General features: G+C 44.0%; 1 protein-coding gene across 14 annotated transcripts in view; it reads left to right on the forward strand.

The window, feature by feature from the left end:
* PRICKLE1 (prickle planar cell polarity protein 1) overlaps positions 1-20580 on the forward strand; it is a 113957-nt gene extending 93377 nt beyond the window's left edge. For 12 of the 14 annotated variants that reach the window (XM_060412711.1, XM_027967433.3, XM_042246838.2 and 9 more), the window contains 7 exons: positions 6561-6745; positions 8634-8747; positions 9514-9651; positions 10249-10452; positions 11730-11916; positions 12803-13666; positions 18718-20580. In XM_060412711.1, coding sequence (XP_060268694.1) covers positions 6611-6745; positions 8634-8747; positions 9514-9651; positions 10249-10452; positions 11730-11916; positions 12803-13666; positions 18718-19580 — 2505 coding nt within the window. In that variant the 5' untranslated portion in view covers positions 6561-6610 and the 3' untranslated portion in view covers positions 19581-20580. The remainder of the gene's footprint in view (positions 1-6560; positions 6746-8633; positions 8748-9513; positions 9652-10248; positions 10453-11729; positions 11917-12802; positions 13667-18717) is intronic. The other 2 variants (XM_042246841.2, XM_060412715.1) reach the window with 1 other exon arrangement.
* The last annotated feature ends 7157 nt before the right edge of the window (positions 20581-27737 follow it).

The raw sequence follows: 27737 nt of genomic DNA on the forward strand, positions 1-27737 counted from the left end.
CCTTCACATACTGTACGTTATCTTAAACAGTGATTGCTGTGCTTATGGGAGGAACACTTAAGCCCTTGTCCATATAATAATGGACAGCATAATAACAATAATAGTAATTGACAGCGTAATTATTCTATATACTTGTAGACAAACTTTTCAAATTGTGATTGCCTAATTTATAGAATATTGAAAGCAATAAATGAAAGTCATGTGTCTGGAGCCATGCAGTTCTGGACATCAGCTCTACGTTGTGAGATAGTCCTCAGCTCCTCGTTGAGGATGGTTCCCAGGCTGTTCCCAGCTGGATGGCTGACTTAGAGCTCCTTTTGTTTAAACTCCTAAAGCCAGTGTTCTTTACACTGTTCATCTTCTACTCGAAATGAAAACAAATGATCATCCAAAGGCTAAATCATGTGCAGTTTACATACATCACCACTATTAAAGAAAGCAAGGAAATTCGAAATGAAATTTGAAAACATTCTTATCACAGCAGGTACTTAAAAAAAAAGTTCTAGCTTTTAATGGAATGAATGTCAGTTGCCTTGTTTTTTGATGTTTCTCAGAACGATTCAGTAATGGTCCTTAAATATAAGGATGAGTGAATGAGTGGAGTAAGTGAATCTGGAAAATAAATTTCATAAAGGACTCCTCCTTAAATGATTGAATTTGGGGAACAAGTGCCAGCTCACAGCCTCATCGCCCCATTGGGGGCGCCCGGTTACTGCTCTGTGTAAGACACCTGGAAAGATCCTGCCATGCTCCATAGACCGTTTACACATGCAGTGTGTGTGTGTGTGTCTCTGTCTTAGTGTCTGTCTGCCAGAGATTTTATGTAGGGATTAGTTACTCCAACCTCACTCCAAGGGAGCTAGGAATGGTGGCCAATAATTTTATCAATACTGTTTGCCCTTCAGGAGGCTGGAGTGTCCTGAACTCAAAGAGAAGGTGAAACTCCCTTGTCAGCATCCAGTCTCCGTTACTAGCGCATTCTTATTTTGGATGTCACCGGTCAGCTTCCAGATGTATGTAATCAGAGTGAAAGCGACAGTACCAATTGGTACATGTCATTGATAACTTTAATTCTTTATGTTTATGTAACTATTTTATTCTTTAAAACTGTCACATCCTTAGGCCGTCTTTGGAAGGGAAATAGTTGCTGTTTGAGAGAACCAGGCCCCACAATAGCCGGAGGACTTCGGGGCGGAGCTTGCTGAATGCCCGGGGCAACAAGTTGCCTTCCCTGCGCTCTGCTCCTGTCCCGGGGTCAGGTGTTCTTTTGACAAGTATATGATGATTGAGAAGTCATACCTCTGTGAGCTGTTTGTCTCTGAATCTTTTCAAATGGTGAGAAGTAGCTATTTAACTATCTTGAAGGAAGAAGGAAAAAAAAGGACAAAGCAGGGGAAATGGGATTCTTCCACTTGAGGATCCTCATGTTTCTAGGAATAAGCATCTCGTCTCTTCTTACCCAGCCTTAGGCCTCTTTGACCTGTTATTAGCTTTAAGATGTTGCTTCCCCTACACATTTCCTTCATGGTCAGACTCAAACTGTTTTACTTCTTTTCTCTGCCTTATCAGACTTGTTTACATCCAGAATCATAAAGACAGTGGAGAGGTAGGGCCACTACCGGTTCATTTCTTTAACAGGGGCAAACCTTGTGCAGAATTGGTTAATGCATGATTGCTGTTCACTTGTGATTGGGTTCATTCCATTTATTGCAGCATTTCAAGACCAGGACAAGAAACCTGCCTCAGAATAAGCACAGAATACTGATGATTTGAGCTATTCTGGCTTTTTATTCAATTTATTTCTGGCATCTAACATGGTGTCTTGCACATAGTTTTATTTTTTTTAAATAAACTTTAAGATACCATGTTTAATTGTGGTTAAGTAAGAGAATGTAAAAAATACTTTCAAATGGTTCCCACAAAAGCGTTGTGTGTATGTATGTGGAGGAGGAGGAGAAGGCAGATGAAGCATAATGTAAACAATTGATGAGTCTGGGTAAAAGGCTGCCTAAGTTTGTTCCTTACTCTTCTTACAACTTTTCTGAAGTTTGAAATTACATCAAAATAAAAATTTACAAAAGTAAATAATATACAAAGTAAATATGAGACACAGGACAGGGTCAGCCTTGTCTGTGTAACTGTGGTTCTGCCAAAAAAAATGTTTCACTTTATATCAAACCCCAAAATTCAGTTTTTAAAAAATATTTATTTATTCATTTCCTTGGCTGTGTCCAGTCTTAGTTGCCAGGTCTGGTGCAGCTCAGCATGTGGGATCTTAGTTCCCCTACCAGGGATCGAACCTACATCCCCTTCATTGGAAGGTGGGTTCTGAACTACTTAACCACCAGGGAAGTCCTATTTCAATTATTATTCAACTTACTTGCAGACTTAATTTGTTGATCCTGTTTCACATGATCAATCTTAAGAGACAATACCTGGAAATAGAATGAATAGGATTTTCCTATTAGATCTAATTCAGCGATGGTTTCACGTTTGGCCTAAAAGATATTTAATAGTATTTTGGTGAAAAGTAAATGCAGCCACATGAAGATGTCATCAGGAAGACCCTTTCTCATCACCCAGAGCATAAGCAATGGCTGGGCTTCCCTCTTTTCTCTGGTGCTACAAAGTAAAGACCATGTAGTAATGTAAATGTCTGCATGAGGGATATTTATGAGATCACATTTCTGTGGTTTTTGTTATTTTATATATTCTTATATGTATAAGAACCGTCTTCAGCAGTCAATTTCTTGCATATGATGTAGTCTGAGACAGTGATATACTTAACAGTATACTTTCTGGGTCTGCTGACAAGCACAGGTAATTTATAAAAGAAAAATCTGACTTAAAGTTGTTGTGCTGTCAAGTAGAGAGAAAGTAGCTATGGCAATGCAGCATCTCTACCACTGCCTGGTAAGTAGGAGGTCACTGTGACTAGGTTGTACTTTTTTAATATTTGGTTTTGGACAGCTCTTAGAACTTACTAGTACATGTAATGTTTTGTCATTTTAAGTAATTATCCTCTGATATAAAGGAAAAAGACATTCTCCAAACTAAAAGCTCTGAAGCAACAGTTCATGAGGCCGTTGAATTTTTGTGATCCTTTTGACTATATGAAAGTCTCCTTGAAACGCCTTTTCTGGGGGAGGTGGATGGGCCCGGTCTGGTGTGTCATCAGGCATGTCTGCGCTCCAGCAGTCTGACTATTTCACAAACGAAGAAGTTCCACCCAGGAGGAGCGTGGAGTTGCAGGGGTTTAAGGTCACGTATGAACCATGTTCTGAGGCAGCTGCCCTTGGACAGGTGACCCGGGACCGATCGCTCCGAGACTCAGTTTCCTTCTCAGTTTTCAGCAGATACGCCCTCGTGGGGTTGTCTGATGTGGTGATTCGATGTCGCATCACTGAGCGTGCCAAGCTGGGCACAGAGGAGTGAGTGAGCTGTCAGAGTGCCAACAAAGGCCGCTGAAAGCCGCACCCGTATCACCCCTGTTTCTTCAGCTCGTCGCTTCGCCGGGAGTGCTGCAGGACAGTTTGCAGCACAGTTTGAGGCGAGGCTGGTGTGGCTGTGGGAGTGGCGGGCCGGAGAGGCGGCGGCACACCCAGGTGATTGGGAGCACGGGGCCCATGGCATCCAGTGCTGATTGCTTAGTGTAGTCATTCACTGTGCAGTTGCCACCAAAGGCTGGTCCAGGAATGTAGCCATAAGAGTAATTCAGCTCTTTAGCAATCTGCATTTTTGTGCTAGCATGGAAAATTCATTTGTCTTAATTTGTGGTGTTTTCTCTTGTTTTAAAATACAGTGACCTTTGAGTTTTAGGTTCTGCTTAATATTTATGTTCTTGGTAAGTCTGTGCAGAGCAGGTACCTTCAAGTCTCACTTTTTCGCCATATTTGGCAAAGGACAGATGTGCATATTACATGATTTGGGTTCAATAGCATTGAAGGCACCCTTTCTCCTGGTGGGGGTGTTTTGAGTTATGAATTAAATTCTTAACCTCCTTTTCTCACTTTGATATGCAGGTGTTTTTTTTTTTTTTTTCAAAACAAAAGGGAAAGAGTAGATCCAAGAAGTGCTCTGACTTTAATTAACACATCCTTTTTTATTGAATGGTAAGAGGACTGTGTCGATGTTTAGAAAGCTTCCCCTCTGGCGGATTCATGTTGATGTATGGCAAAACCAATACAATATTGTAAAGTAAAAAATAAAATGTTGATATTGATTAAAAGAAAAAGAAAGCCTCCCCTCAGTTGAGATATGAGTGAAGTGCACCTGTGTGAAATGATGTCTTGTGTAAAAGGTCAGTCCCCCCCAGTGGTGGGGCAGGAAATGAGGTCAGCTTTACTTTTTGTTCAGGGTGAATGAAAGTTAAGTTTATTAGTTGGAATACTATCTTCTGTGTGGCATTGCTCCTTTTTCTAATAAAGATTGTAGCTTTTGGATGTTTGGCCCCCCCTTAGAATTTTAATGTTTTAGTGTCCTTTGATTCATCAAAGCAAAGTCATAAGTTTTCATACTCGTGGGATTTAATAGGTAACATGTTCTAACACTTGTAAGTATTTAGCGTTGCACTGAGAGTGTCACTGACAAATGAATATCAGCTGACAGTGTTTATGCTCCACTGTCTTTCCTACCTGTTGAAGCCAATGAGAGGATTAGTTAAAGCAGAAGAATTTTCGGAAGTCTGATGTGTTAGACATGCTGCAGTGTGACCAGACTCTGGCTTTTAGCTATGTGACCTCGGGCAAGTCGTTTCACTTCCCTGAGCCTTGTTTTCTTTAAAATTGGGTCAGACTAGACAGCATATTAAAAAGCAGAGATGATTACCTTGCCAACAAAAGTCCATCTAGTCAAAGCTATGGTTTTTCCGGTAGTCATGTATGGATGTGAGAGTTGGACTATAAAGAAAGCTGGGCGCTGAAGAATTGATGCTTTTTAACTGTGGTGTTAGAGAAGATTCTTGAGAGTCCCTTGGACTGCAAGGAGATCAAACCAGTCCATCCTACAGGAAATCAGTCCTAAATATTCATTGAAAAGACTGATGCTGAAGCTGAAACTCCAATACTTTGGCTACCTGATGCAAAGAACTGACTCATTGGAAAAGACCCTGATGCTGGGAAAGATTGAAGGCAGGAGGAGAAGGGGGTCAACAGAGGTGGTTGGATGGCATCACTGACTATCGAGTCATCGGGACATGAGTTTGAGCAAGCTCTGGGAGTTGGTGATGGACAGGGAACCCTGGCATGCTGCAGTCCATGGGGTCGAAAAGAGTCAGACACAACTGAGCAACTGAACTGAATTATCTGTGAATTTCTTTCTTTTTTTTTTTGTTGGAGGGAAGTAGAAAAAGCTGCATCTGATCCTGAAAGTCTTCTATCTTTTTTTTTGTCTTAGTGGCTGGGAACAGGGGATGACTTTTAAGAACCAGAAGTAACTCAGAAGGAAAATGCATGGTGATAACAAAGTTCTTAGGCTGTAGGTCAGGACTGTTGTCAACACTTATAGGCCTTCATCTGAGGAGACTTTTCAGAGCTGGGTTTATAGCTCATGTGTCCAGCAGCAGGGTGAGAGCATGTCACACACAGTAGGTGTGTGGTGGTGTGGTAGTTTACTCACTAAGTTATGTCCCACTCTTTTGCAATTCCGTGGGCAGTAGCCCACCAGGTTCCTCTGTTCATAGAATTTTCCAGGCAGGAATACTAGAGTGGGTTGCCATTTCTTTCTCTAGGGGATCTTCCTGACCCAGGGATTTAGTCCTGCATTGCCAGGCAGATTCTTTACCAACTGAACCACCAGGTACTGGAGAGCTTTTCACTGAAAGTCTGCCATTAACACAGTTCAATGCTAATAGTCACCACTCTAGATTTTATTTTAACCTAGTGCTCAGATTCAGTGACTTTCTTATGAAGGAACTCATTAATGAATGTCTGGCTGACTGTAGCCCATGGATATAAAGGCTTGTGAATTTAATGTGCTGTGTAAGAATTTAACTGTGCTGTTTCTTCTCCCTGAGTAAACGAAGTTCAGTGCCTCTCAGACTTTATTGGAAACCTGAAACCTAAGCAGTGTGGCCCAGCTGATCCACTCTGTACTGGCAGGCAGCATGCCTCCGCTGGGAAGATGGGTCAGGAGCTGCTGGGAACCAAATGGGGTGACTGGAGCAATCCTTTCACAGCACATAGGAGTGGACAAGGCACTGGGCTCGAACCCAGCTTCTTCCTACAACTCCTGGGGCTCCGCAGGGATTCCTTTGTGGGAAGTTAGCAAAGCAATTTTCTTGAGAACTTTTTAAATGAAGTGTGTAGAGAAGTACCTTTTAAAGGCATCTGGAGATAAACTCATTTGGGTGGCATTTTCTCAAATGCTGAGCTGCTAACAGGCCTCTTTCCGCATCATGCAGCCCTAGTTTTTAAGGTCTGGGGGCCTGGGGGCGGTGACACTGGTCATTCGGTCCCTTTCTCTGGGCCCCGATGTGTGTACATACGTGTTCAATAAAAGCTCTCGGAGGGTAACACTCATGACACGGTTGCATGTCTTTGGTTGTCTTATGTTCCTCACAGCAGCCACGGTCTGATGTCCTGTGACTGAGAAGCCAGCTGTTGACTCTGTTATGATGCCTTTGGAGATGGAGCCCAAAATGAGCAAACTTGCCTTTGGATGCCAGCGGAGCTCCACGTCGGATGATGACTCAGGCTGCGCGCTGGAGGAGTACGCCTGGGTGCCCCCAGGCCTCAGACCTGAGCAGGTTGGGAGCCACATCATCCACTTTTCTGGTTTTCGGTGTGATTTGAGGTCTTCGGTGTTCTGTTTTTTAGTGATCAGGCATCACTGCCTCAGTGACATGCTGTGTCCTCGGGCCTTACTCTTTTTCTGATGGTTTTGCTTTTTTAAGTCACACTTAGTTTCCCAATGAAAGTCTCCAATCCCTTTCATACTCTTGGGTCCAGAAGGATGCTATTTTTGCCCTGGTGAGTGAAACCCAGAGTGCTGCCTTTGCCTTTGTTTTGAGGATTTCTGACTTAGGTGTCCCGTTGGAGAGAGTGGGAGGAACTTACTAACCTTTTGAAAAACTTCAAAACAACAAAAAGGTAATAAAAAGGAAAGGGGAAAGTTTCTCTGGCAGTTCTCTGCAGTTCCTGGGCTTTGGAAGAGAGGAGAAAGAGCTGTGAGACTATTTCAGCGTCACTGCTTAAATAGACCTCTGATAACCTTGCACAGGAAAGATTTCGTCACCACACCATGTGAATTGGAAAAAAAATTAAAGAGCTAATTTTGTGCTTTGTTGTATTGTTATTTTAAGGAAGATGAGACCATTGTGTGTCCCTGTTTTTATCTTCCCAATATCCCTATAATGATGAACTTGTTAAAAAATTGCTGGTGATGGACACAAGGGCCAAGGTAGTTTGAAACAAGGGGAGGCAGTTGGGCTCCTGAGTTATGGTTGTGTTTCCCACTTGGTGGGCAACCCCTTGGGAAGAGGGGTTTCCGATTCATCCTGGGCCTCACACAGTGCCTGGTGCACACATAGTTGGTGTTTAGCGTTTACAACCATACAAGCTCCGGTGGCTGATACACTGGGATATAGGGGAGAGCTGGACTCCAGGTAGGAAGGCAGTGTTTCTACCGACCTTTAAGAGAAAACCCTTCCTGCAGCTTCGGTGAGTAGGTTTGTGAGATCTTGAAATATTGAAGCAGTTCAGTTCAGTTCAGTTCAGTCACTCAGTCGTGTCCGACTCTTTGCGACCCCATGAATCGCAGCATACCAGGCCTTCCTGTCCATCACCAACTCCTGGAGTTCACTCAGACTCACGTCCATCGAGTCAGTGATGCCATCCAGCCATCTCATCCTCTGTCGTCCCCTTCTCCTCCTGCCCCAGTCCCTCCCAGCATCAGAGTCTTTTCCAGTGAGTCAACTCAAATTCCTTAGTCTCCTCATTGAATCATTTTCATTCCTCCTCGGCACTGCAGCAGCCTTTGCAGCATTCATTAAAGGGTTTCCTTTAGCTACAACAGAAAGACAAAAAAAAATTCAAACAAAAATTGAGTTCTTTCAAAATGAACTAAGTATAGCTCATTATAGTTTCCCTCCAGTTTTCTGGGGAAATTGACTCCAAGTATTTAGAAAACAGCACCCCTGGAAGCAAAGAAAGCTGAAGCTTGAGAGAACCTGATAAGGGAGAGTTTACAAAGTTTCACAGAACAGCTTTTGTCTTTGCAACGTGAAATTCCGAGAGCAAATCCAGTGTGTTTGTGTAGTGGCTGGATTGTGGACAGTGTCACACAGCCTGTGTGGTCACTTCCAGTGTTCACTCAGCACTCTCTTCGCTGCCCCTAGGGAGATCACTCAGGAATGGTAGCATTAAATGTGCATATTTTATGGGGCGTAATTTATAATGCCCCTGATTGTTACTACAAATTACATTCCTGAAGAGCCCTTTAGCAGCTGGGTGCTAGCTAACTGGGGGTTTGCACGTCTTGCTGGCCTGGCTCAGCTGGTCTTCTCATTAGCGGCCAGCAGCCATATCCTGCCAGAGGCTGGAGCCCTACCTAAAGGGCAGGGTAACTTCTCGGGATGGACTGAGCTGAAGTGTTCGCTTCCTGTGTGTTGACGTCCTTCTCCCTCTCTCCCTCAGATCCAGCTCTATTTTGCTTGCTTACCAGAGGAAAAGGTTCCTTATGTTAACAGCCCTGGAGAGAAGCACCGAATTAAACAGCTTTTGTACCAGTTGCCACCACATGATAATGAGGTAAAATAACAGGAAGAAGGCTAATTAGGAAAAAAAAAAAAATCCACCCTCAGCGTTGTGATGCCTCCCATAAACTTCAGACTCTTTTGCCTTTCTCCAGATAAAATTGGGCTGGAGAATACCGCTCTCCATTCTTTAAGAGAGAAAAGGGTGTCAGTGCAATAAACTTAACACAAGTTGGTTTTTTATAGTGTTTGCAGCCACCCACCAGTTATCAGGAACCTACAGATTCCTGCAATTTCTCCACCCCTTCACCCAGCCAGAGCTTTATGGAGCTTTGGGCCTGCAGTGGGTTTGAGTGCCTGTAGAATGTGTAATGAAGGTGGCAGTTAACCAGTTTAAACCTTTTGAAGAAAGGTTGATGCCTTAGGTTTTTTTTAGCATCTCTGCTGATAAAAGTTTAAATTAAACTTTTCATCCTTTTTTTAAAAAACAAATAAAGGACTTCTGCAGCAGTCCAGTGGTTAAGACCCATGCTTCCAATGCAAGGGGTGTGGGTTCAGTCCCTGGTTGAGGAACTAAGATCCCACGTGCTGCATGGTGTGGCCAAAAAAAAAAAAAAAAAATTCATTGCATTTCACTTTTGCTAGAGAGGCTGCAAGATTTGGTGTTGTTTTAAAGGTGTGGCATCATTTTTAAACTAGGGATTCATGAGGGCAGACCAGCTACACTTGCTGTTTTGTTTCCTGAAATTCAATTCTGGAAATAAAGAATTGGTGAGGGAGGCTGTGTACATCAGAGGGTGCTTCTGTTTCCTTCTGTGAAGGTGCGGTACTGCCAGACTTTGAGTGAGGAGGAGAAAAAAGAACTGCAAGTGTTCAGTGCTCAGCGGAAGAAGGAAGCACTAGGAAGAGGAACAATTAAACTTCTGTCCAGAGCAGTAATGCACGCCGTGTGCGAGCAGGTAGCAGAGTTCTGGATGGATGGGTGGTGATGTCTTGGGTCAGCTGAGGGGGAGGTGGGAGGGAGCAGATGGCCAGGCCAGCGCCGAGGTGAGCCCTGAAAACCTCTGAAACCTATGAGAAAGAAAAGCAACGTAGCTTTATATTGAATGGGGATTCATGTTTGTAAGTGGCCACACTGCTGTGTGTATGGGGGAGGCAGCCCCTTAAGTAAACATGGGGTGAAATCCTAAGGTCTTGGCATGGAGGGCGGGGCTGGGGTGTGCCTTGTGTTCAGAAACACAGGGACATAATATAGTCGTTCAGGGCCTTACTGGGCATTCTCAGAGCAAGAATATATCCAACAGGAAGCCACCCCTGGAAAACCACTGCGAGTGTTCTCAGTGAGCAGTCCAGCGTGGTAGGTAGTAAAGCCAAGGAGTGTTCACTCCAGTGGAGAATGACAGACAGTTCCGTGGTGAAGAGCTGTTTAACCACTAGCAGGAGGGAACAGAAATTAAAGTTTCCCTGAGAGATTTGGGATTGAGTGTTAAGTGGAAAAGGCAGAGACTGCAGCATTGAAGAAGCATCGTTTTAAATCGAAATCCTTTTGTTTTTAGTGTGGGTTGAAGATAAATGGAGGTGAGATCGCAGTGTTTGCCTCTCGAGCGGGCCCAGGAGTGTGCTGGCACCCATCCTGTTTTGTCTGCTTCACGTGCAGTGAGCTGCTGGTCGACCTCATCTATTTTTATCAGGATGGAAAAATTCACTGTGGCCGGCACCATGCTGAGCTGCTCAAACCCCGGTGTTCAGCATGTGACGAGGTAAAAAAGTCCATCCCTTAACACTGGGAAAAATAAGCTTCTGGTCAGCCAATATTCCACTGTTCACACCTCAGCCAAATAGAAGTCTCTGCTGCGTGTGCTGTGTGTATATAGTTTTAAGATAACCCTGTACAGTGGTATCATGGAATCATATGTGGCTGATGAAGAGAAGGCAGCAGGTGTCTTTGTCCACTGACGAGGATGTCCTTGATGGATTGTGAGGAGAAAGCAAGTTGCAAGAAGAGTGTGTAACGATTGATCTTAATTTTGTTAAAGGGGGGAAGAACAAGACTGTATACAGATTTGTAAACACTCAGAAACACTGTGTAAAGACATACACTGAGTTCACAGTAGTTAACCCTTGGAGCATGTGTGGGAAGGGCTGGTGGTGTAGATTGAAGTTTTTCTACCTTAGGATTTTTATTTTTAAGTAATTTTAGATTTACAGAAGAGTTGCAAAAATATCATGGAGAGTCCCTGTATACCCTTCTCCTAGCTTGTTAATTATCATATGTAATCATGGTATATGCATCAAAACTAAGAAATGTAACATTTATAATATTTTAACTAAATCACAGACTTTATTTAGGTTTCCTCAGTTTTTCTACTCATGTCTGTGTTTTATTCTGACACCCCATCCAAGGAACCTCATTGCATTTATTTGTTATATCTCCCTGGTCTGCTTCAATCAGTAACAGTAAACTTCTCATTTTTACTTTTGTATATTTAAGTTTCTTCTATGATGTGCTATTTGAGAAGTTTTTGAAACCAAAAATATGGAAAAATCAAGAAGTCCATAATCTGGAGATGGCCACCAGGTCCAAGGAAGCATTATCTACATAAATGCTGTTCACTTGTCCAGCACCCAGACTGTAACTGGTGGCTCACAGCCACTTTAGTGAGGTTTTTTTTTTTTTTTTTTTTTTCCTATTGAAAGGTGCACAGGACACTAAATTATTTCAGTGTTAATGTGTTCTTTGCCAGATTATGCCTGCAAAGTGTGATTGGGGAGCAAAAATATGGCCAAGTGTATTACCTCCAATGCAGAATTCTGTTTTTTCTTTTAAAGTGCAAGCATGTGCTTAGTTTCTGTTTTCCAGTGTTTTCGATTTCTGTTCTTGTTCTGGAGCTGCATCAAGTCACATGTAAGCTTGAGGCTGTAAGAAACAAAAGATCTAGTGCCTGTCAGTTGCCCAGAAAACATGCAGATAGCTTGGCCTTTAAAATCATTCAAAATGAATTTCTTTCATCCTGTGGTTTCTTGTTTCTCGTTAAAGATAATTTTTGCTGATGAGTGCACAGAAGCTGAGGGTCGGCATTGGCACATGAAACACTTCTGCTGCCTGGAGTGCGAGACGGTCCTGGGGGGACAGAGGTACATCATGAAGGACGGCCGCCCATTCTGCTGCGGCTGCTTCGAGTCCCTGTATGCAGAGTACTGCGAGGCGTGCGGGGAGCATATCGGTGCGTCCGTGGCCCGGCCTGCGGCTGTTGTTACTCATCCATCACTCTGTCTCTGATTAGCCACTGTTTCTTTCTTTCTGTTTTTGATGGAGGTGCAGTTTATGTACAGTGAAATCGGAAAGACTTAAGTGTTTCGGTTTGATGAATTTTGATAAATGGGTGTAGACTGGATTTCTGTCTCTCCTGGCAATTGTGATCTGTTAAGTCCTCATGAACATGAGCCTCCAATACCTAGCCACTGCTCCTGGAGATACAGTGAGTTAGTTCCTATGAGCCTCTGGTTTGAACCATTGTCATAAACCAATCAAACAGGTAATCTTGTTTCCTGTGTATTTTGGTTTAAAGACACCTTATTTAATATATGTTGTTGATTCATTAAATCGAACTCATAGTCAACAGCCCTGTACCACCTGCTTAGACAAAGCTCATCTGACCTGTGGATTGCCTCTGTGAGGCACATCACAGCCTTCTGTGCTGAGCCACACTAGGCAACACTTCAGCTCTGTGCTGGGGCCACAGATCACTAAGAGAAAGTACGAACGTGGGAAAGAAGACGGGCCTGTGTGAGGTGTGAGCGCTGACACGAGAGGCAGCGCCCGTCCCCAGCTGGGAGGCAGCAGCGTCACTTGACTCAGAGTTGCTGCCACTTTGCATGTGTCTGCAAGTGACCTTGGAGACTCTGCAAGGATTTTGGAACTAAAAACACATCTAGCACATAGACCAGTTTATAAATGAGAACTAACTACACCTGTGTAAGTCCCAGCTCTGCCAAGATCCAGGACAGCCTCGTCACCCTCAAAGGTTCCCTCATGCCCGCAGTCTGTCTTTTCTTCTTCCTGTGTCAGGGCGGAACCATAACTTGTGGTTCTTTCCTTTCTTGAAACAGGTGTGGACCACGCGCAGATGACCTATGATGGGCAGCACTGGCACGCCACAGAGGCCTGCTTTTCCTGTGCCCAGTGCAAAACCTCTCTGTTGGGATGCCCTTTCCTCCCCAAACAAGGCCAGATTTATTGCTCAAAGACATGCAGCCTTGGTGAAGACGTGCATGCCTCCGATTCCTCCGACTCTGCATTCCAGTCAGCTCGATCAAGAGACTCCAGAAGAAGTGTCCGGATGGGCAAGAGCAGCCGGTCAGCAGATCAGTGTCGTCAGTCCCTCCTTTTGTCCCCTGCTCTGAACTATAAGTTTCCTGGCCTGTCAGGCAATGCTGACGACACCCTATCTCGGAAGCTGGACGATCTGAGCCTTTCCAGGCAAGGAGCAGGTTTCGTCAATGAAGAATTCTGGAAAGGCAGAGTAGAGCATGAAACCCCAGAAGACCCTGAGGAATGGGCCGAGCATGAAGATTACATGACACAGCTCCTCCTCAAGTTTGGTGATAAAAGTCTCTTCCAGCAGCAGCCCAGTGAGATGGACATTCGAGCCAGTGAGCACTGGATAGCTGATAACATGGTTAAAAACAAGACCGAGTTGAAGCAAAACAGCCAAAGCCTTGCAAGCAAAAAATACCAATCTGATATGTATTGGGCACAGTCACAAGATGGACTAGGGGATTCTGCTTATGGCAGCCACCCAGGCCCCGCGAGCAGTCGAAGACTCCAGGAACTGGATCTGGACCATGGGGCTTCAGGATACAATCATGATCAAACACAGTGGTATGGAGACTCCCTGGAGTGTTTGTCAGACCTGAAACCAGAGCAAAGTGTTCGGGATTCTATGGATTCTTTGGCTTTGTCTAATATCACAGGTATGTGACCTAGGGATTATGGGGTATTGGAAAAGGAGCCACTAAAAGTTTATGCCGAAAGTTACAGTTCAGCAACCAGTAGGGGCTATGTTTTTTAAAACCATAGACCATGGGAAGGAAGGCGTTTCAGTTAAATGCTAAACACTGTGGCAAAACAACAGTGTATTAAACAACAGAGACACCACTTTGCTGACAAAAGTCTGTAGAGTCAAAGCTATGATTTTTCCAGTAGTCATGTATGGATGTGAGAGCTGGATCATAGAGAAGGCTGAGCGCCGAAGAACTGATGCTTTCAAATTGTGGTATTGGAAAAGACTCTTGAGAGTCCCTTGGACAGCAAGGAAATCAAACCAGTCAATCCTAAAGGAAACCAATCCTGAATATTCATTGGCAGGATTAATGCTGAAGCTGAAGCTCCATACTTTGGCTATCTGATGCGAAGAGCTGACTGGTTGGAAAAGACCCTTATGCTGGGGAAGATTAAAGGCAGGAGGAGAAGGGGGCAGCAGAGGATGACATGGTCAAATGGCATCATCGACTCAATAGATATGAGTTTGAGCAAGCTCCAGAAGACGGTGACAGACAGGGAAGCCTGGCATGCTGCAGTCTGTGGGGTCACAGAATTAGACACAATTTAGCAACTAAACAGAACAGATAGCAAAGCAAACACTCACATTCGTGTATGTGTACATATAAATTTTCAGTACAGTCACTGGGGACAGGTATTGTTACCCCTGTTTTGAAGAGAAGAGATGAATTTATTGGGATGATGGAGTCTACATCTGTATTTGAAAGGTATTGGACTCTTTGGATCATTCTGTATGAATTAAAGATATTAAAATCAATATGCATACTCCATAAGCACAGAACATTTTTTTTCCCCTGAATTGCCCTGTGGCAATAGACAGCTCAAAATTAGCTAAGTTTTTTTTTTTAACCCAGATTATAAAATAATTTCACTTTAATGTTTTCAAAACACTTTTGTGTCAGTTATCTACATTTCATCCTTACGATGACCCTGAGAGAGTAGATATTACTGCATTTTACAAATGTGGAGAGTTGAATTACCAAGAGACTAGGGAATTCCCTGGCATTCCAGTGGTTAGGGCTCAGAGCTTTCATTTCCATGTTCAGTTCAGTTCAGTCGCTCAGTCGTGTCCAACTCTTTGCGACCCCATGAATCGCAGCACACCAGGCCTCCCTGTCCATCACCAACTCCCGGAGTTCACTCAGACTCACATCCATCGAGTCAATGATGCCATCCAGCCATCTCATCCTCGGTCGTCCCCTTCTCCTCCTGCCCACAACCCCTCCCAGTATCAGAGTCTTTTCCAGTGAGTCAACTCTTCGCATGAGGTGGCCAAAGTACTGGAGTTTCAGCGTTAGCATCATTCCTTCCAAAGAAATCCCAGGGCTGATCTCCTTCAGAATGGACTGGTTGGATCTCCTTGCAGTCCAAGGGACTCTCAGGAGTCTTCTCCAACACCACAGGTCAAAAGCATCAATTCTTCGGCGCTCAGCCTTCTTCACAGTCCAACTCTCACATCCATACGTGACCACTGGAAAAACCATAGCCTTGACTAGACGGACCTTAGTCAGCAAAGTAATGTCTCTGCTTTTGAATATACTATCTAGGTTGGTCATAACTTTTCTTCCAAGGAGTAAGCGTCTTTTAATTTCATGGCTGCAGTCGCCGTCTGCAGTGATTTTGGACCCCAAAAAGATAAAGTCTGACACTGTTTCCCCATCTATTTCCCATGAAGTGATGGGACCAGATGCCATGATCTTCGTTTTCTGAATGTTGAGCTTTAAGCCAACTTTTTCACTCTCCTCTTTCACTTTCATCAAGAGGCTTTTAGTTCCTCTTCACTTTCTGCCATAAGGGTGGTGTCATCTGGATATCTGAGGTTATTGATATTTCTCCTGGCAATCTTGATTCCAGCTTGTGTTTCTTCCAGTCCAGCGTTTCTCATGATGTACTCTGCATATAAGTTAAATAAGCAGGGTGACAATATACAGCCGTGACATACTCCTTTTCCTATTTGGAACGAGTCTGTTGTTCCATGTCCAGTTCTAACTGTTGCTTCCTGACCTGCATACAGATTTCTCAAGAGGCAGGTTAGGTAGTCTGGTATTCCCATCTCTTTCAGAATTTTCCACAGTTTATTGTCATCCACACAGTCAAAGGCTTTGGCATAGTCAATGAAGCAGAAATAGATGTTTTTCTGGAACTCTCCTGCTTTTTCCATGATCCAGTGGATGTTGGCAATTTGATCTCTGGTTCCTCTGCCTTTTCTAAAACTAGCTTGAACATCAGGGAGTTCACGGTTCACGTATTGCTGAAGCCTGGCTTGGAGAATTTTGAGCATTACTTGACTAGCATGTGGGATGACTGCAATTGTGTGGTAGTTTGAGCATTCTTTGGCATTGCCTTTCTTTGGGATTGGAATGAAAACTGAGCTTTTCCAGTCCTGTGGCCACTGCTGAGTTTTCCAAATTTGCTGGCATATTGAGTGCAGCACTTTCACAGCATCATCTTTCAAGATTTGAAACAGCTCAACTGGAATTCCATCACCTCCACTAGCTTTGTTCGTAGTGATGCTTTCTAAGGCCCACTTGACTTCACATTCCAAGATGTCTGGCTCTAGATGAGTGATCACATCATCATGATTATCTGGGTCGTGAAGATCTTTTTTGTACAGTTCTTCCATGTATTCTTGCCGCCTCTTCTTAATATCTTCTGCTTCTGTAAGGTCCATACCATTTCTGTCCTTTATTGAGCCCATCTTTGCATGAAATGTTCCCTTGGTATCTCTAATTTTCTTAAAGAGATCTCTAGTCTTTCCCATTCTGTTGTTTTCCTCTATTTCTTTGCAGTGATCACTGAAGAAGGCTTTCTTATCTCTTCTTGCTATTCTTTGAAACTCTGCATTCAGATGCTTATATCTTTCCTTTTCTCCTTTGCTTTTCGCCTCTCTTCTTTTCACAGCTATTTGTAAGGCCTCCCCAGACAGCCATTTTGCTTTTTTGCATTTCTTTTCCATTTCATTTCCGTGACCCAGGTTCAATCCCTAGTTGAGGAACTAAGATCCCGCAAGCCATGTGGCTTGATCAAAAATACAAAAACAGAACACCAAAGAAACCAAGAAGCTAAATGCCCACGTTTATATAAGTATTTAAAGACGAGGTTGATCCTAGAACCCAACCCTCCTGAATATTACATTTGCTGCAAGTTTCTGGGTACTGTTGTTGCTTGGTTAGTTTCATAGTTCAACGAATGACACTAGTCCTTTCATAAAAGTTATGTTACATTATAACATAGGCCAGGAAAGGTCTGAGCAGCTGCCAGGAGGGCCCCAGGCCAGGTGCTGGGCACAGAAGGTTAAGACAGCTACCCTCCTGACTTCAGTTGGGCTTGTCAACATTAAAGCCTATAATTAAGGGGACTCACTGCAGATGGCGACTGCAGCCAGGAAATTAAAAGACGCTTACTCCTTGGAAGAAAAGTTATGACCAACCTAAATAGCATATTCAAAAGCAGAGACATTAGTTTGCCTACTGAGGTCCGTCTAGTCAAGGCTATGGTTTTTCCAGTGGTCATGTATGAAAGTTGGACTGCGAAGAAGGCTGAGCGCTGAGGAATTGATGCTTTTGACCTGTGGTGTTGGAGAAGACTCTTGAGAGTCCCTTGGACTGCAAGGAGATCCAACCAGTCCATTCTGAAGGAGATCAGCCCTGGGATTTCTTTGGAAGGAATGATGCTAAAGCTGAAACTCCAGTACTTTGGCCACCTTATGCGAAGAGTTGACTCATTGGGAAAGACTCTGATGCTGGGAGGGATTGCGGGCAGGAGGAAAAGGGGACGACAGAGGATGAGATGGCTGGATGGCATCATTGACTCGATGGATGTGAGTCTGAGTGAACTCCGGGAATTGGTGATGGACAGGGAGGCCTGGCGTGCTGCGATTCATGGGGTCGCAAAGAGTCAGACACGACTGAGTGACTGAACTGAAGGAATGGTGGGTAAGACTAAATACTAAGCACCTCCTGTTTGCTAGGCCATATGATAGGTGTTTCAACATTTAAATATCAAAAATAGACAACATTTGGTATACATCGTTTTATTGCTGACTTTTCTTGACAATGATAAGCTCAAAAACAGGCTTTATTTAGAAATTGGGAAGCTATGTAGCCACCAGTTGACAACAGTTCACAGCATTCCCTGCTGTTGCTTACCGTCGGCTGGGTTATGTCCATTTCGCTTAACCTGCCTGAGCCCTGTTATAACAAGGAGCACAACATCATCAGTTTTGAGCAAAGTTTTAAGATGAAATTAACCTGGAAGTGGAATATTAGTTTATGGGTTGATGGAGCAGAAGATTGGATAAAGGCCTGGGTCAGGGATTTGGCAAACTTTTCCCATAAAAGGCTAGCTAGGACTTTTGGGACATTATAGTCTTTGTTGCAACTACTCAACTCTACATTGTGGAAAAAAACCATAGGCAGCAGAGAAGCAAACAGATATATCTGGCCCAGTGAAACTCTGTCCACACGTAGGCTGTGAGCTGGATCTGGCCCTTGGGCTGTTCGACTACCAGTCCAGGTATAAGAGATGACTAGTCTGGGCATAAGAAGAGGGCCGTAATAGTGGCTGTGTGCATGCAAAGGGAAGGACTGCTTTGAGAGAGATTCAGATAAACAGGTGCGTTAATGGGTTGAGAGACAGAAGCTTCTATGTGTCATGTTAATAAATTAATGACAGAACTGTTATGAAGAGATTTTAGTTTGGTTGCTCATCCCATGGGCTGTAACTCATGTTTGGCCCCCAAATGGCTGGGGCCTATGAGATGCTGGGCCACTTGTTTCAATGATAAAATTCATTCCTCTTCTCAGTTAAGTATATATGTCCGTTGGTTTTGCCTAGTGATTGTTCATCAGATAATTAAATTCAAGAGACTTCACTTCAAAATGCTTCTAAAGCTTGTTGGTAATAACTGTCAGAGTGTTAGGATTATTGACGGTCACGTCTTGTCTTGTGGCTTTTCTTTTAGGGGCTTCGGTGGATGGAGAAAGCAAGCCGAGGCCATCGTTGTATTCTCTGCAAAACTTTGAGGAAATAGAGACAGAAGATTGTGAGAAAATGAGCAACATGGGGACTCTGAACTCTTCCATGCTGCACAGGAGCACGGAGTCCTTGAAGAGTCTCAGTTCAGAGTTGTGTCCAGAAAAAGTCCTGCCCGAGGAGAAATCAGTTCACCTGCCAGTGCTCCGAAGGTCCAAGTCTCAGTCCAGGCCACAGCAAGTCAAGTTTTCAGATGATGTCATCGACAAGGGAAGCTACGAGAACATCGAAATTCGGCAGCCGCCCATGAGTGAGAGAACTCGGAGACGGGTGTACCATTTTGAAGAGAGGGGACCCAGGTCACATCACCATCGCCGCAGGAGAAGTAGGAAGTCCCGCTCAGACAATGCCCTGAACCTTGTCACAGAAAGAAAATACTCTCCCAAGGACAGGCTGCGGCTCTACACCCCCGATAACTACGAAAAATTTATCCAGAATAAGAGTGCCCGGGAGATCCAGGCCTACATCCAGAACGCTGACCTCTATGGGCAGTACACCCACGCCACTTCTGACTACGCCCTGCAGAACCCGGGAGGGCCACGATTTCTAGGCCTCTATGGGGAGGACGACGACTCCTGGTGCTCCTCCTCCACCTCCTCCTCCTCTGACTCAGAAGAAGAAGGGTATTTTCTTGGACAACCAATTCCTCAGCCCCGGCCGCAGAGATACGCCTACTACACAGATGACCTTTCTAGTCCAACTTCTGCACTCCCCACTCCTCAGTTTGGTCAGAGGACAACTAAATCCAAGAAGAAAAAGGGACACAAGGGCAAAAACTGTATTATTTCTTAATGTAGTAGCTGCAGAGATTGTATTTAAACTTAGCCATTAACCATCTTAAATCATATCTTTTTTCTTCCATAGGAAAGTTGCTAAAATAGATTCAAGTGCTTTGCCCATGTAAATGAGACCCCGACTGCTGTTTACAGTGTCAGATTAACCTTTGGAAGGTGTGATTTCTCCACTTACCCTCCTTGGATGGTGCCAGGTAGACATGACCTTTTGTGTCTCTTGGGTGCATCACAATTTGAAACAGCTGCTTTGGTCTCCAAACCTCAAGAGATCTGCAGGAAGCTGTTGAGAGGTGATTGGATGGGGGTGTTGATTTTTTAGACAATGGAGAACTTGAGCCACCTTTGTCAAGCAATAGTGTTTGTCGTTTGTCTGCACCAGGTTGACCAGGTCCTGACAGTCTGTCCAGTTGTGTGGCATGCACGTAGTCATGTGACCCAGCCAACACTGTGCGTCCCATTGTGCAAGGCCACCTCATCCCCTTCCAGCCCTTATTAGCCAGGTAAACATTATATTAGCTCCAGCTACAGATCGAAAAGAACATTGCTATTTATAATGTAGTATTTCATAGACTTAAGTGTATTCCTAATTTAACGGTGCAAATATTAATGTACATACTGTACAGTTCAGATTTTAAAGCTGATATTTTTATATCCCTGAAATGTAAGATGTTTGTTACACTGCAGTGCTAGATTTGTTAGGGAACCAGAAACAGCATTTATGGATGAAATGGTTGCTTGTATCTTAGTCAGGGTATATAAGTTTAGACGGTCAAATTTATATTGCCTAGTGATGGAAAGTTCTTTTTTTTTTTTTCCAATTTTCCAATATTAAAAAGGCTCTGTATGCATGGTGGGGCTATGTAAATACTCTTTAAAACTATGGCCCTATTAATCTTACAAGTGTTATTTATGGGTCAAGCAATGTAAACTGTATAAATGTAAAAACAAACAAAAAAAATCTCCCCACACCTACCCCTGGAATATATGGTTAAAAACAAGGAGAAGCTGTTTGGGTGAATATTTTTTTCCCCTTGGGGATGGCAGGGGCTGCCTTTCCCATTTTCAGCAAGGTAGTGATTATCTCAAGGAAAGAGACCAAAAAACTACAAGGATCTGCTCTCTGTGGCAGAGTGCTTTGTAGGTTGATTCCTTTTCACCCCTCCCTTCCAGCTAATTTGTTGGCCTTTAACAGCAATTTTGAAAACCAGGCCTTCTGGTTATGTTTTTCTTTTAAAATCTTTAAATTAGAGGATTCTTTGCTGCTGGCTACTTAAAGTTAATCTGGGGTTCTGTTTCAAGGGGGAATTACACTGGATTTGAACTGACAAGCTAGTACTTCAATGTGGGTCATTCTTGTACATGTTTCAGTCCTAACTTAGTGTCCTAGTGGTATTCAGACCTTTAGGAAGGTATTTCATAAATGCTTAATCAATAACAAACGACCTTTCTGAACAAGATCTCTTCGAACACATCCAGATCATGTTCATTTTGCTCCTTTGACTAGCCTTGCTGTTCTACCATTAACAGACCAACATTTGACTCCTGCACGACCACTTGCCCTGCTAGCTTGTGCAAATAGTACTTGAGGCATAGAGGCAGAGCTGCCCACAGGTGCTGGTGTGGGAAAAGCTGTTGGGCCCTGGGAGGGCAGACCTGAACCCAGTAGGAAAACCAGTAGTCAACAGCATCCCCTGTACTCACCCCTGCATAGGGCAAGGCTTGGTATCCAGGCTAGACAGAGCCCTTCAGAAATACACCAATGGGGAGAGCGCTTTTCTCAATAACTTCATTATCATCTCCCTGTTTTGTTCATTTTTAAAACGGCATTGCAAAGAAAATGCATGCACATGGTTTAAAAAAAGGCGAAAGACATGAAGTATCTCCTTTCCACTCTGCTTCCCTTGGTTCCCCTCCCTAGAGGTAACCACTGTTACCCATTAGTTGTGTATCCTTCAGCTGTTCAAAGCATATTTACATTAATGGAGCTTTTTAAAATGGCAGGAAACTGGACCAGCTAAGACTTGCTTTTCTCACTTTACACGTGGATAATTCCCCCTTAGTGTGTATAGGTCTACCTCACTCTGTTCTTGCAATGACTTCATAACAGTCTACTTTTGGATATACTGTAATTTATTTCACCAGTCCCTTGGTGGTGGGCTTCAGTTTTCTCATAGACACTTTATCCTTCATTGGCACATATGCACATAAATTCTGAGTAGCATGGTTACTGGGAGAGAGGTTATGCATTTATAATTTTGATGGCTGTTACCAGTTTTCCTCAAGAAGGCAATCTCCTGATCCTCATTTACAATGCAAGTGCCTATTCCCTCATGATCTCACATGACAGAGGAGCAGGTTTCCAGATTTTGAAGATTTTTTCAGAACCTTTGCTGCAAACAGTGGGCCTCCTTTTAGAAAAGACCTTTGCCTTGAAAGGATGGATAATGAAATACTGAGCCTTACTTGGCCTGGAGAAAGGCAGGTATAAGCTGAAGTCACTGTCAGTAGTTTTCAAGTCCTAGTTGCTTTTCCTTCTCGTAGTAATCACCCCATTCGTTTCTTCATTTCCTTACATAAGGACTGCCAAAGATTTAAGGAAATGCAGAAATATTTATTCACAATAATAATATAAGCTTTAAAGCTTTTAAATCTTGGTTGGTAGCAATAACAAAGACGACTGTCTACAAAGGAAGAGAGGCAGCGGCCCTGCAGTCCTGTAAATAATTAGGCTAGAAAACTAGACCTACATTTGCTAAAAGGTGTTCATAGATTTCATTAACAAAATGTTTGGTCCATCACAAAACTCTTAAAATCTAGCCCCAAGATAAGTGTCAAATACTAAAACACTGCCTCTGTTCTCAACATGGGTGAAGCAGAACTGCAATGATTGCGTTTTTCCTCACTTCAGACCAAGCTGGAGCACACACAGCCCGTGGAGGGATGCTGATAAGTCAATGGGAACTGCTTTCAGTACTCAGCAAGAGAGAATAACTCACCTTGTGTATGTGCTTGATATTCCTGACACTCAGCTTTCCAGTTCCTGAGTTAAATAAGTATCCGAAGTGCAAGGAGAGACTTGCTGTCTGGTGGTGCTAGTGGTCAGGGATCCACCTGCCAGTGCAGGAGATGTGGGTTCGATCCCTGGGTCAGGAAGATCCCCTGGAGGGGGAAATGGCTACCCACTCTAGTATTCTTGCCTGGAGAATTCCATGGACCGAGGAACTTGGTGGGCCCCAGTCCATAGGGTCTCAAAGAGTTGTGCACAACTGAGCAGAGCACTCACTTTAGATACAAAGCATAAGCCACTGTAAGACAGAAGTAAAATTGGAATGAGCACCAAAGACTTCTAGGTGTCCATGTGTGGCGTGTGGCCCTGCCCTCTGTGGCCCTTGGGTGACGGGCCAGGCAAGTAAGAACAGGCGTGGAGGTGCTGTGGGAGTGCCGAGGGTCCAGTGCGCGGGACTGTCGACATGGTGTAGGCAGGCTTCGGCTGACCGCCGCTCCCTCCTGTGGCACACTCGGCTGCTGCCGCGGACAAGAGCAGCAGTGCTAGAACGTCAGTCTTTCTAAAAGCAACCAGGAACTTGAACTTTGGGAAAACGTCTCCCACCTTCTCAATGCTAGCAACTAATTCAAACATTTCTGAAGCCCTCTGAACAAAATGAACCTGCCATCAGTGCATGGGTTATAAATGTAAGCCCTTGAAGTCATCCCTTAGAGCTGTCTAGAGGAGGCACAACTAATTACTATTTACAGAAGGATGTGACTTTTTTTTTTTTATGTTCAAGGAAGAAAAATCACTGGGATTTAAAAAAAAATTCCACTGAAAGCCTTATTATCAAATTGAATGTTAGCAACACAATTATTAAAAAGGCCTTTTTAATTTCTCAAATGAGAAAATTGCCTAGTTAGATTCTCTGGCTGTGCTTTGGAACTTTCTAACAAGGCATGCTCCTGAACAGTCACATGGGTTTTCTGCTTGCTCTCAAAGCACATGAGGAAGGCTTCCAGGCTCACTGGAGAGATAAGGAGGAGCAATTGAATTGTGCATCTCTGAGCTCTGGCATCTCTATGCCAAAATCATAGCAGTGACTTTACTAGGGGAAGAAAGGTGAAGGGTGGCTTTCACAGCTTACAAAGGAAGTGTAGAGGAAAGGTAAGACATGGGGTATGTGTATAGAGACTTGCTTGCAAGATTACAGCCAGTCTTTTTGTTTGAACAGACCAAGCTAGCTGGTCAGATTCCCATTTGAGAGATCAATTTTAACCTCAACTCTTCTTTTTACAAAAGAAATTTCACATCCCCGCTGCCGTATGTGCACAGGTGCTGTTAGGGCAACTTGAGAAGGAACTTGCAGAGCATTCTCCAGAAGCACTTGATTCCAGACAACATAAACAGTACCAAGAAGAATATGAAACTAGTTCTCCTAAGTGCTAATACTTGTTATAGCATTTTTAGGTGAACAAACTAAAAGCAACTGATGTTGGAAAAAGTGATTACTAGTCTCATATAAACCTGCCATGAAGTTGATGATGGAGAGATGCAAAGCACACTGGACTCTAGAATTCAGGGGATGTGGGTTAGGAGACTCCCCTCTCTCATTATCTCAGGTGGGTTGAGTGCTGTGGCCGAGTTTCCATTTCTGTAAAATGAGAGGTGCTCAACCATTCCAAAGGCTTCCTTCCAGCTTTGGTATTCTGTGAAGACCAAATTGAATTTATTGGGTCAGCCAGCAGACAAGTCACTCCACTCAGCATAAAGTGTCATTTCCCTTTTCTGACTCTTCATTTACCAACATACTTGGCAAAGATTGCTGAAAGGATGATCCTTCCAGAGACCATGGCTCATGGGAGTTGGTAGCTTTAAAGACGGTTGGTGCTTTTCTAGGTTTTAATGCTTGGGACTCTGAGTGGGCATGAAGTTTGGCAGTGGTTGTCTCCCCCTAGGTGCATATGCTTCAAGCTGGCTTTTTCCTTCAAGTAGGTAATCTGGAAATGCCATAGAGAAATGGCAAACAAGACATTTTCCTCCTTCGCGTTGTATTTTTCTCCCAATTACCAAGATAAAAGATTTTTTTTTTCCTACAATGCAGTTAGTAGTAGTATGGAATCTCTGAACATGTTGTAAGCAAAGCTGAAAAAGTGTTAACTATGTTTAATTAATGTTGGCTCCCAGTATAGGAGAGTTGAAGTACCAGGTTTATTCCACTTAAATGGCTCTTCTCAAATCACTGTGGGTCCAGGTACCACACCAAAGAGCTGAACTCCAGGCTATGTGGTACCTGTGGGGGCTGTAACCCTACCTGCCCCTTTACAACCATGTCTTATGAACCTGTAAGAGGTTTTCTAAATTAACTCCAAAGCAGAAGTCATAGAAACCAACATAGACGGTAGTAGTGACTGGAGTATAGGTGAAAATCTACTGAGCAAGGATTTTAATTTTATCAAGTTTTTTATAAGTTATTTTTATATATTGCCCATCACAAACATATTACACTGTAGTGTACCTACCAACAGCTAGTGTGTCCTGGAGTCAGCACTGGAACCTAGTTCTGAATGACCACTAAACTTCCACTTCTTTCAAGAACACTAAGTTTAAAGTTGAAAGATAGGGGTAAAACACTGACTCTGTCCCTTCCAGCCATATGACCTTAGGCAAGCCCTTAACTGTAAAGTGAGAAAAAAATACTCATTGGCTTACAACATGTGAAAGTGTTTGTGAATCTAAAAACACTAGAATGGTCCTTCTAATGTCGTTCAGATAATGAAATGAATGAAAAACATAGTGCTTCTCTGAATTCTATATTTAATATATTAAACTGGAAAGTACTTTAAGCCACATCTGATGTTACACTTGATTCTACTCTACAGAAGTAATGAATACAAAGTTTTTAAAATGTGAAGTTCCTACAAGGTGGGGACCAATTCCATGCCCCTACCCACACTTGCAGGGCGTCACTCTTTCACTCAACATTCGCACTTGAGGATGGGGGCAGGCCCTGTAGGCTTTGCAGAGGTCAAGCTGCCCCAGGGAATGAGATGTTGGCCCCTGGGGTGGACCAGGTTGCTCCTGTGTTGGAAAGGAAAGGTGACTCTCACACATGACCCCCCTCTCTCAGTTGAGGAAGCCCTGCAGTGTTGAGAGCCACAGCCATCCCCACCCTCTGTGGTGGTGAAAGGCCACCCTGGATGAGCCCACATCACAGCTAAGGTTCTGTCGTGGCCAGTCCAGTAAAGGAAAGGGAAATTGAACACTTGACCAAAAAACATCCCTTGGCCTGCTGAGCTGTGGTTCTGCTGGACTGTCACCTCTCTCCTCCCCACCCCAGCCCTCCATACTCTATCACACATACAAATGTTCCCACATAGCCCCAGCCTCTGGGGCTGACCCCGGTCTGGCCTCAGCAGCCTCGGGCAAGCAGAGGGTGTCATGCCAGGCGCTGGCGCCGGGTCTGCTTGAGGGCACTGAAGCCATTTGGCCAGTGTGTCTTCCTGAGAGCTTGGTCATGAAGGGTGGCCTCTTCCCATCAGACGGATGCAGGGACAGCACACTATTTCTGGCTGCTGGACCCTCACCCTCTCAGCGAACCCTCACTGCCCTCAGGGACAACAGCAGGGATTCAGCCAGAAAGCCTGAGAAGAGGCACCAGCAGGAGCCCCAGGAACAGAGTCCTGGGCCAGGAGTAGGCTTCCCAGAGAGTGAGGTCCTGAAGGTCACGTGCCAGCTGGCCAGGATCACTCTGTGCTTTCTTCCTCCCCGTCTCACACCTAACGTGTGAGACGACTCTAACCAGAAAAAAATGACCATACAGGAGCAGCCTAGGCAGTGGAGAAAGACCTCAGGTGTCCTCTTTTAGCAAGTGTCTATAAGTGTGGTTATTTTCTATTTTGTGCTGTGTTAAGTCACTCAGTCATGTCTAATTCTTCACGACCCCATGGACTGTAGCCCGCCAGGCTCCTCTGTCCATGGAATTCTCCAGGGAGGAATACTGGAGTGGCCATGATCTCCTCCAGGGGATCTTCCTGACCCAGGGCTCGAACCCAGGTCTCCCACATTGTAGGTACATTCTTTACTAGCTGAGCTACCAGGGCAGGCCACTGTATTACTGTATGGTTCAGTTCAGTTCAGTCGCTCAGTCATGGCCGACTCTTTACAACCCCATGAATCGCAGCACTCCAGGCCTCCCTGTCCATCACCAACTCCCGGAGTTCACTCAGACTCACATCCATTGAGTCAGTGATGCCATCCAGCCATCTCATCTTCTGTCATCCCCTTCTCCTCCTGCCCCCAATCTCTCCATCAGAGTCTTTTCCCATGAGTCACCTCTTCGCATGAGGTGGCCAAAGTACTGGAGTTTCAGCTTTAGCATCATTCCTTCCAAAGAAATCCCAGGGCTGATCTCCTTCAGAATGGACTGGTTGGATCTCCTTGCAGTCCAAGGGACTCTCAAGTCTTCTCCAACACCACAGTTCAAAAGCATCAATTCTTCAGCGCTCAGCCTTCTTCACAGTCCAGCTCTCACATCCATACGTGACCACTGGAAAAACCATAGCCTTGACTAAACGGACCTTTGTTGGCAAAGTAATGTCTCTGCTTTTGAATATGCTATCTAGGTTGGTCATAACTTTCCTTCCAAGGAGTAAGCGTCTTTTAATTTCATGGCTGCAATCACCATCTGCAGTGATTTTGGAGCCCCCAAAAATAAAGTCTGACACTGTTTCCACTGTTCCCCCATCTATTTCCCATGAAGTGATGGGACCAGATGCCATGATCTTCGTTTTCTGAATGTTGAGCTTTAAGCCAACTTTTTCACTCTCCTCTTTCACTTTCATCAAGAGGCTTTTTAGTTCCTCTTCACTTTCTGCCATAAGGGTGGTGTCATCTGGATATCTGAGGTTATTGATATTTCTCCTGGCAATCTTGATTCCAGCTTGTGCTTCTTCCAGCCCAGCGTTTCTCATGATGTACTCTGAATAGAAGCTAAATAAGCAGGATGACAATATACAGCCTTGACGCACTCCTTTTGCTATTTGGAACCAGTCTGTTGTTCCATGTCCAGTTCTAACTGTTGCCTCCTGACCTGCATATAGGTTTCTCAATGATAATGGATGGAAACTAAAGTTTTGGTGGCGAGCACACTGTAGAGTACACAAA

The sequence above is a fragment of the Ovis aries genome, chromosome 3, assembly GCF_016772045.2.
Source record: "Ovis aries strain OAR_USU_Benz2616 breed Rambouillet chromosome 3, ARS-UI_Ramb_v3.0, whole genome shotgun sequence".
In the NCBI taxonomy this organism is placed as follows: Eukaryota; Metazoa; Chordata; class Mammalia; order Artiodactyla; family Bovidae; genus Ovis; species Ovis aries.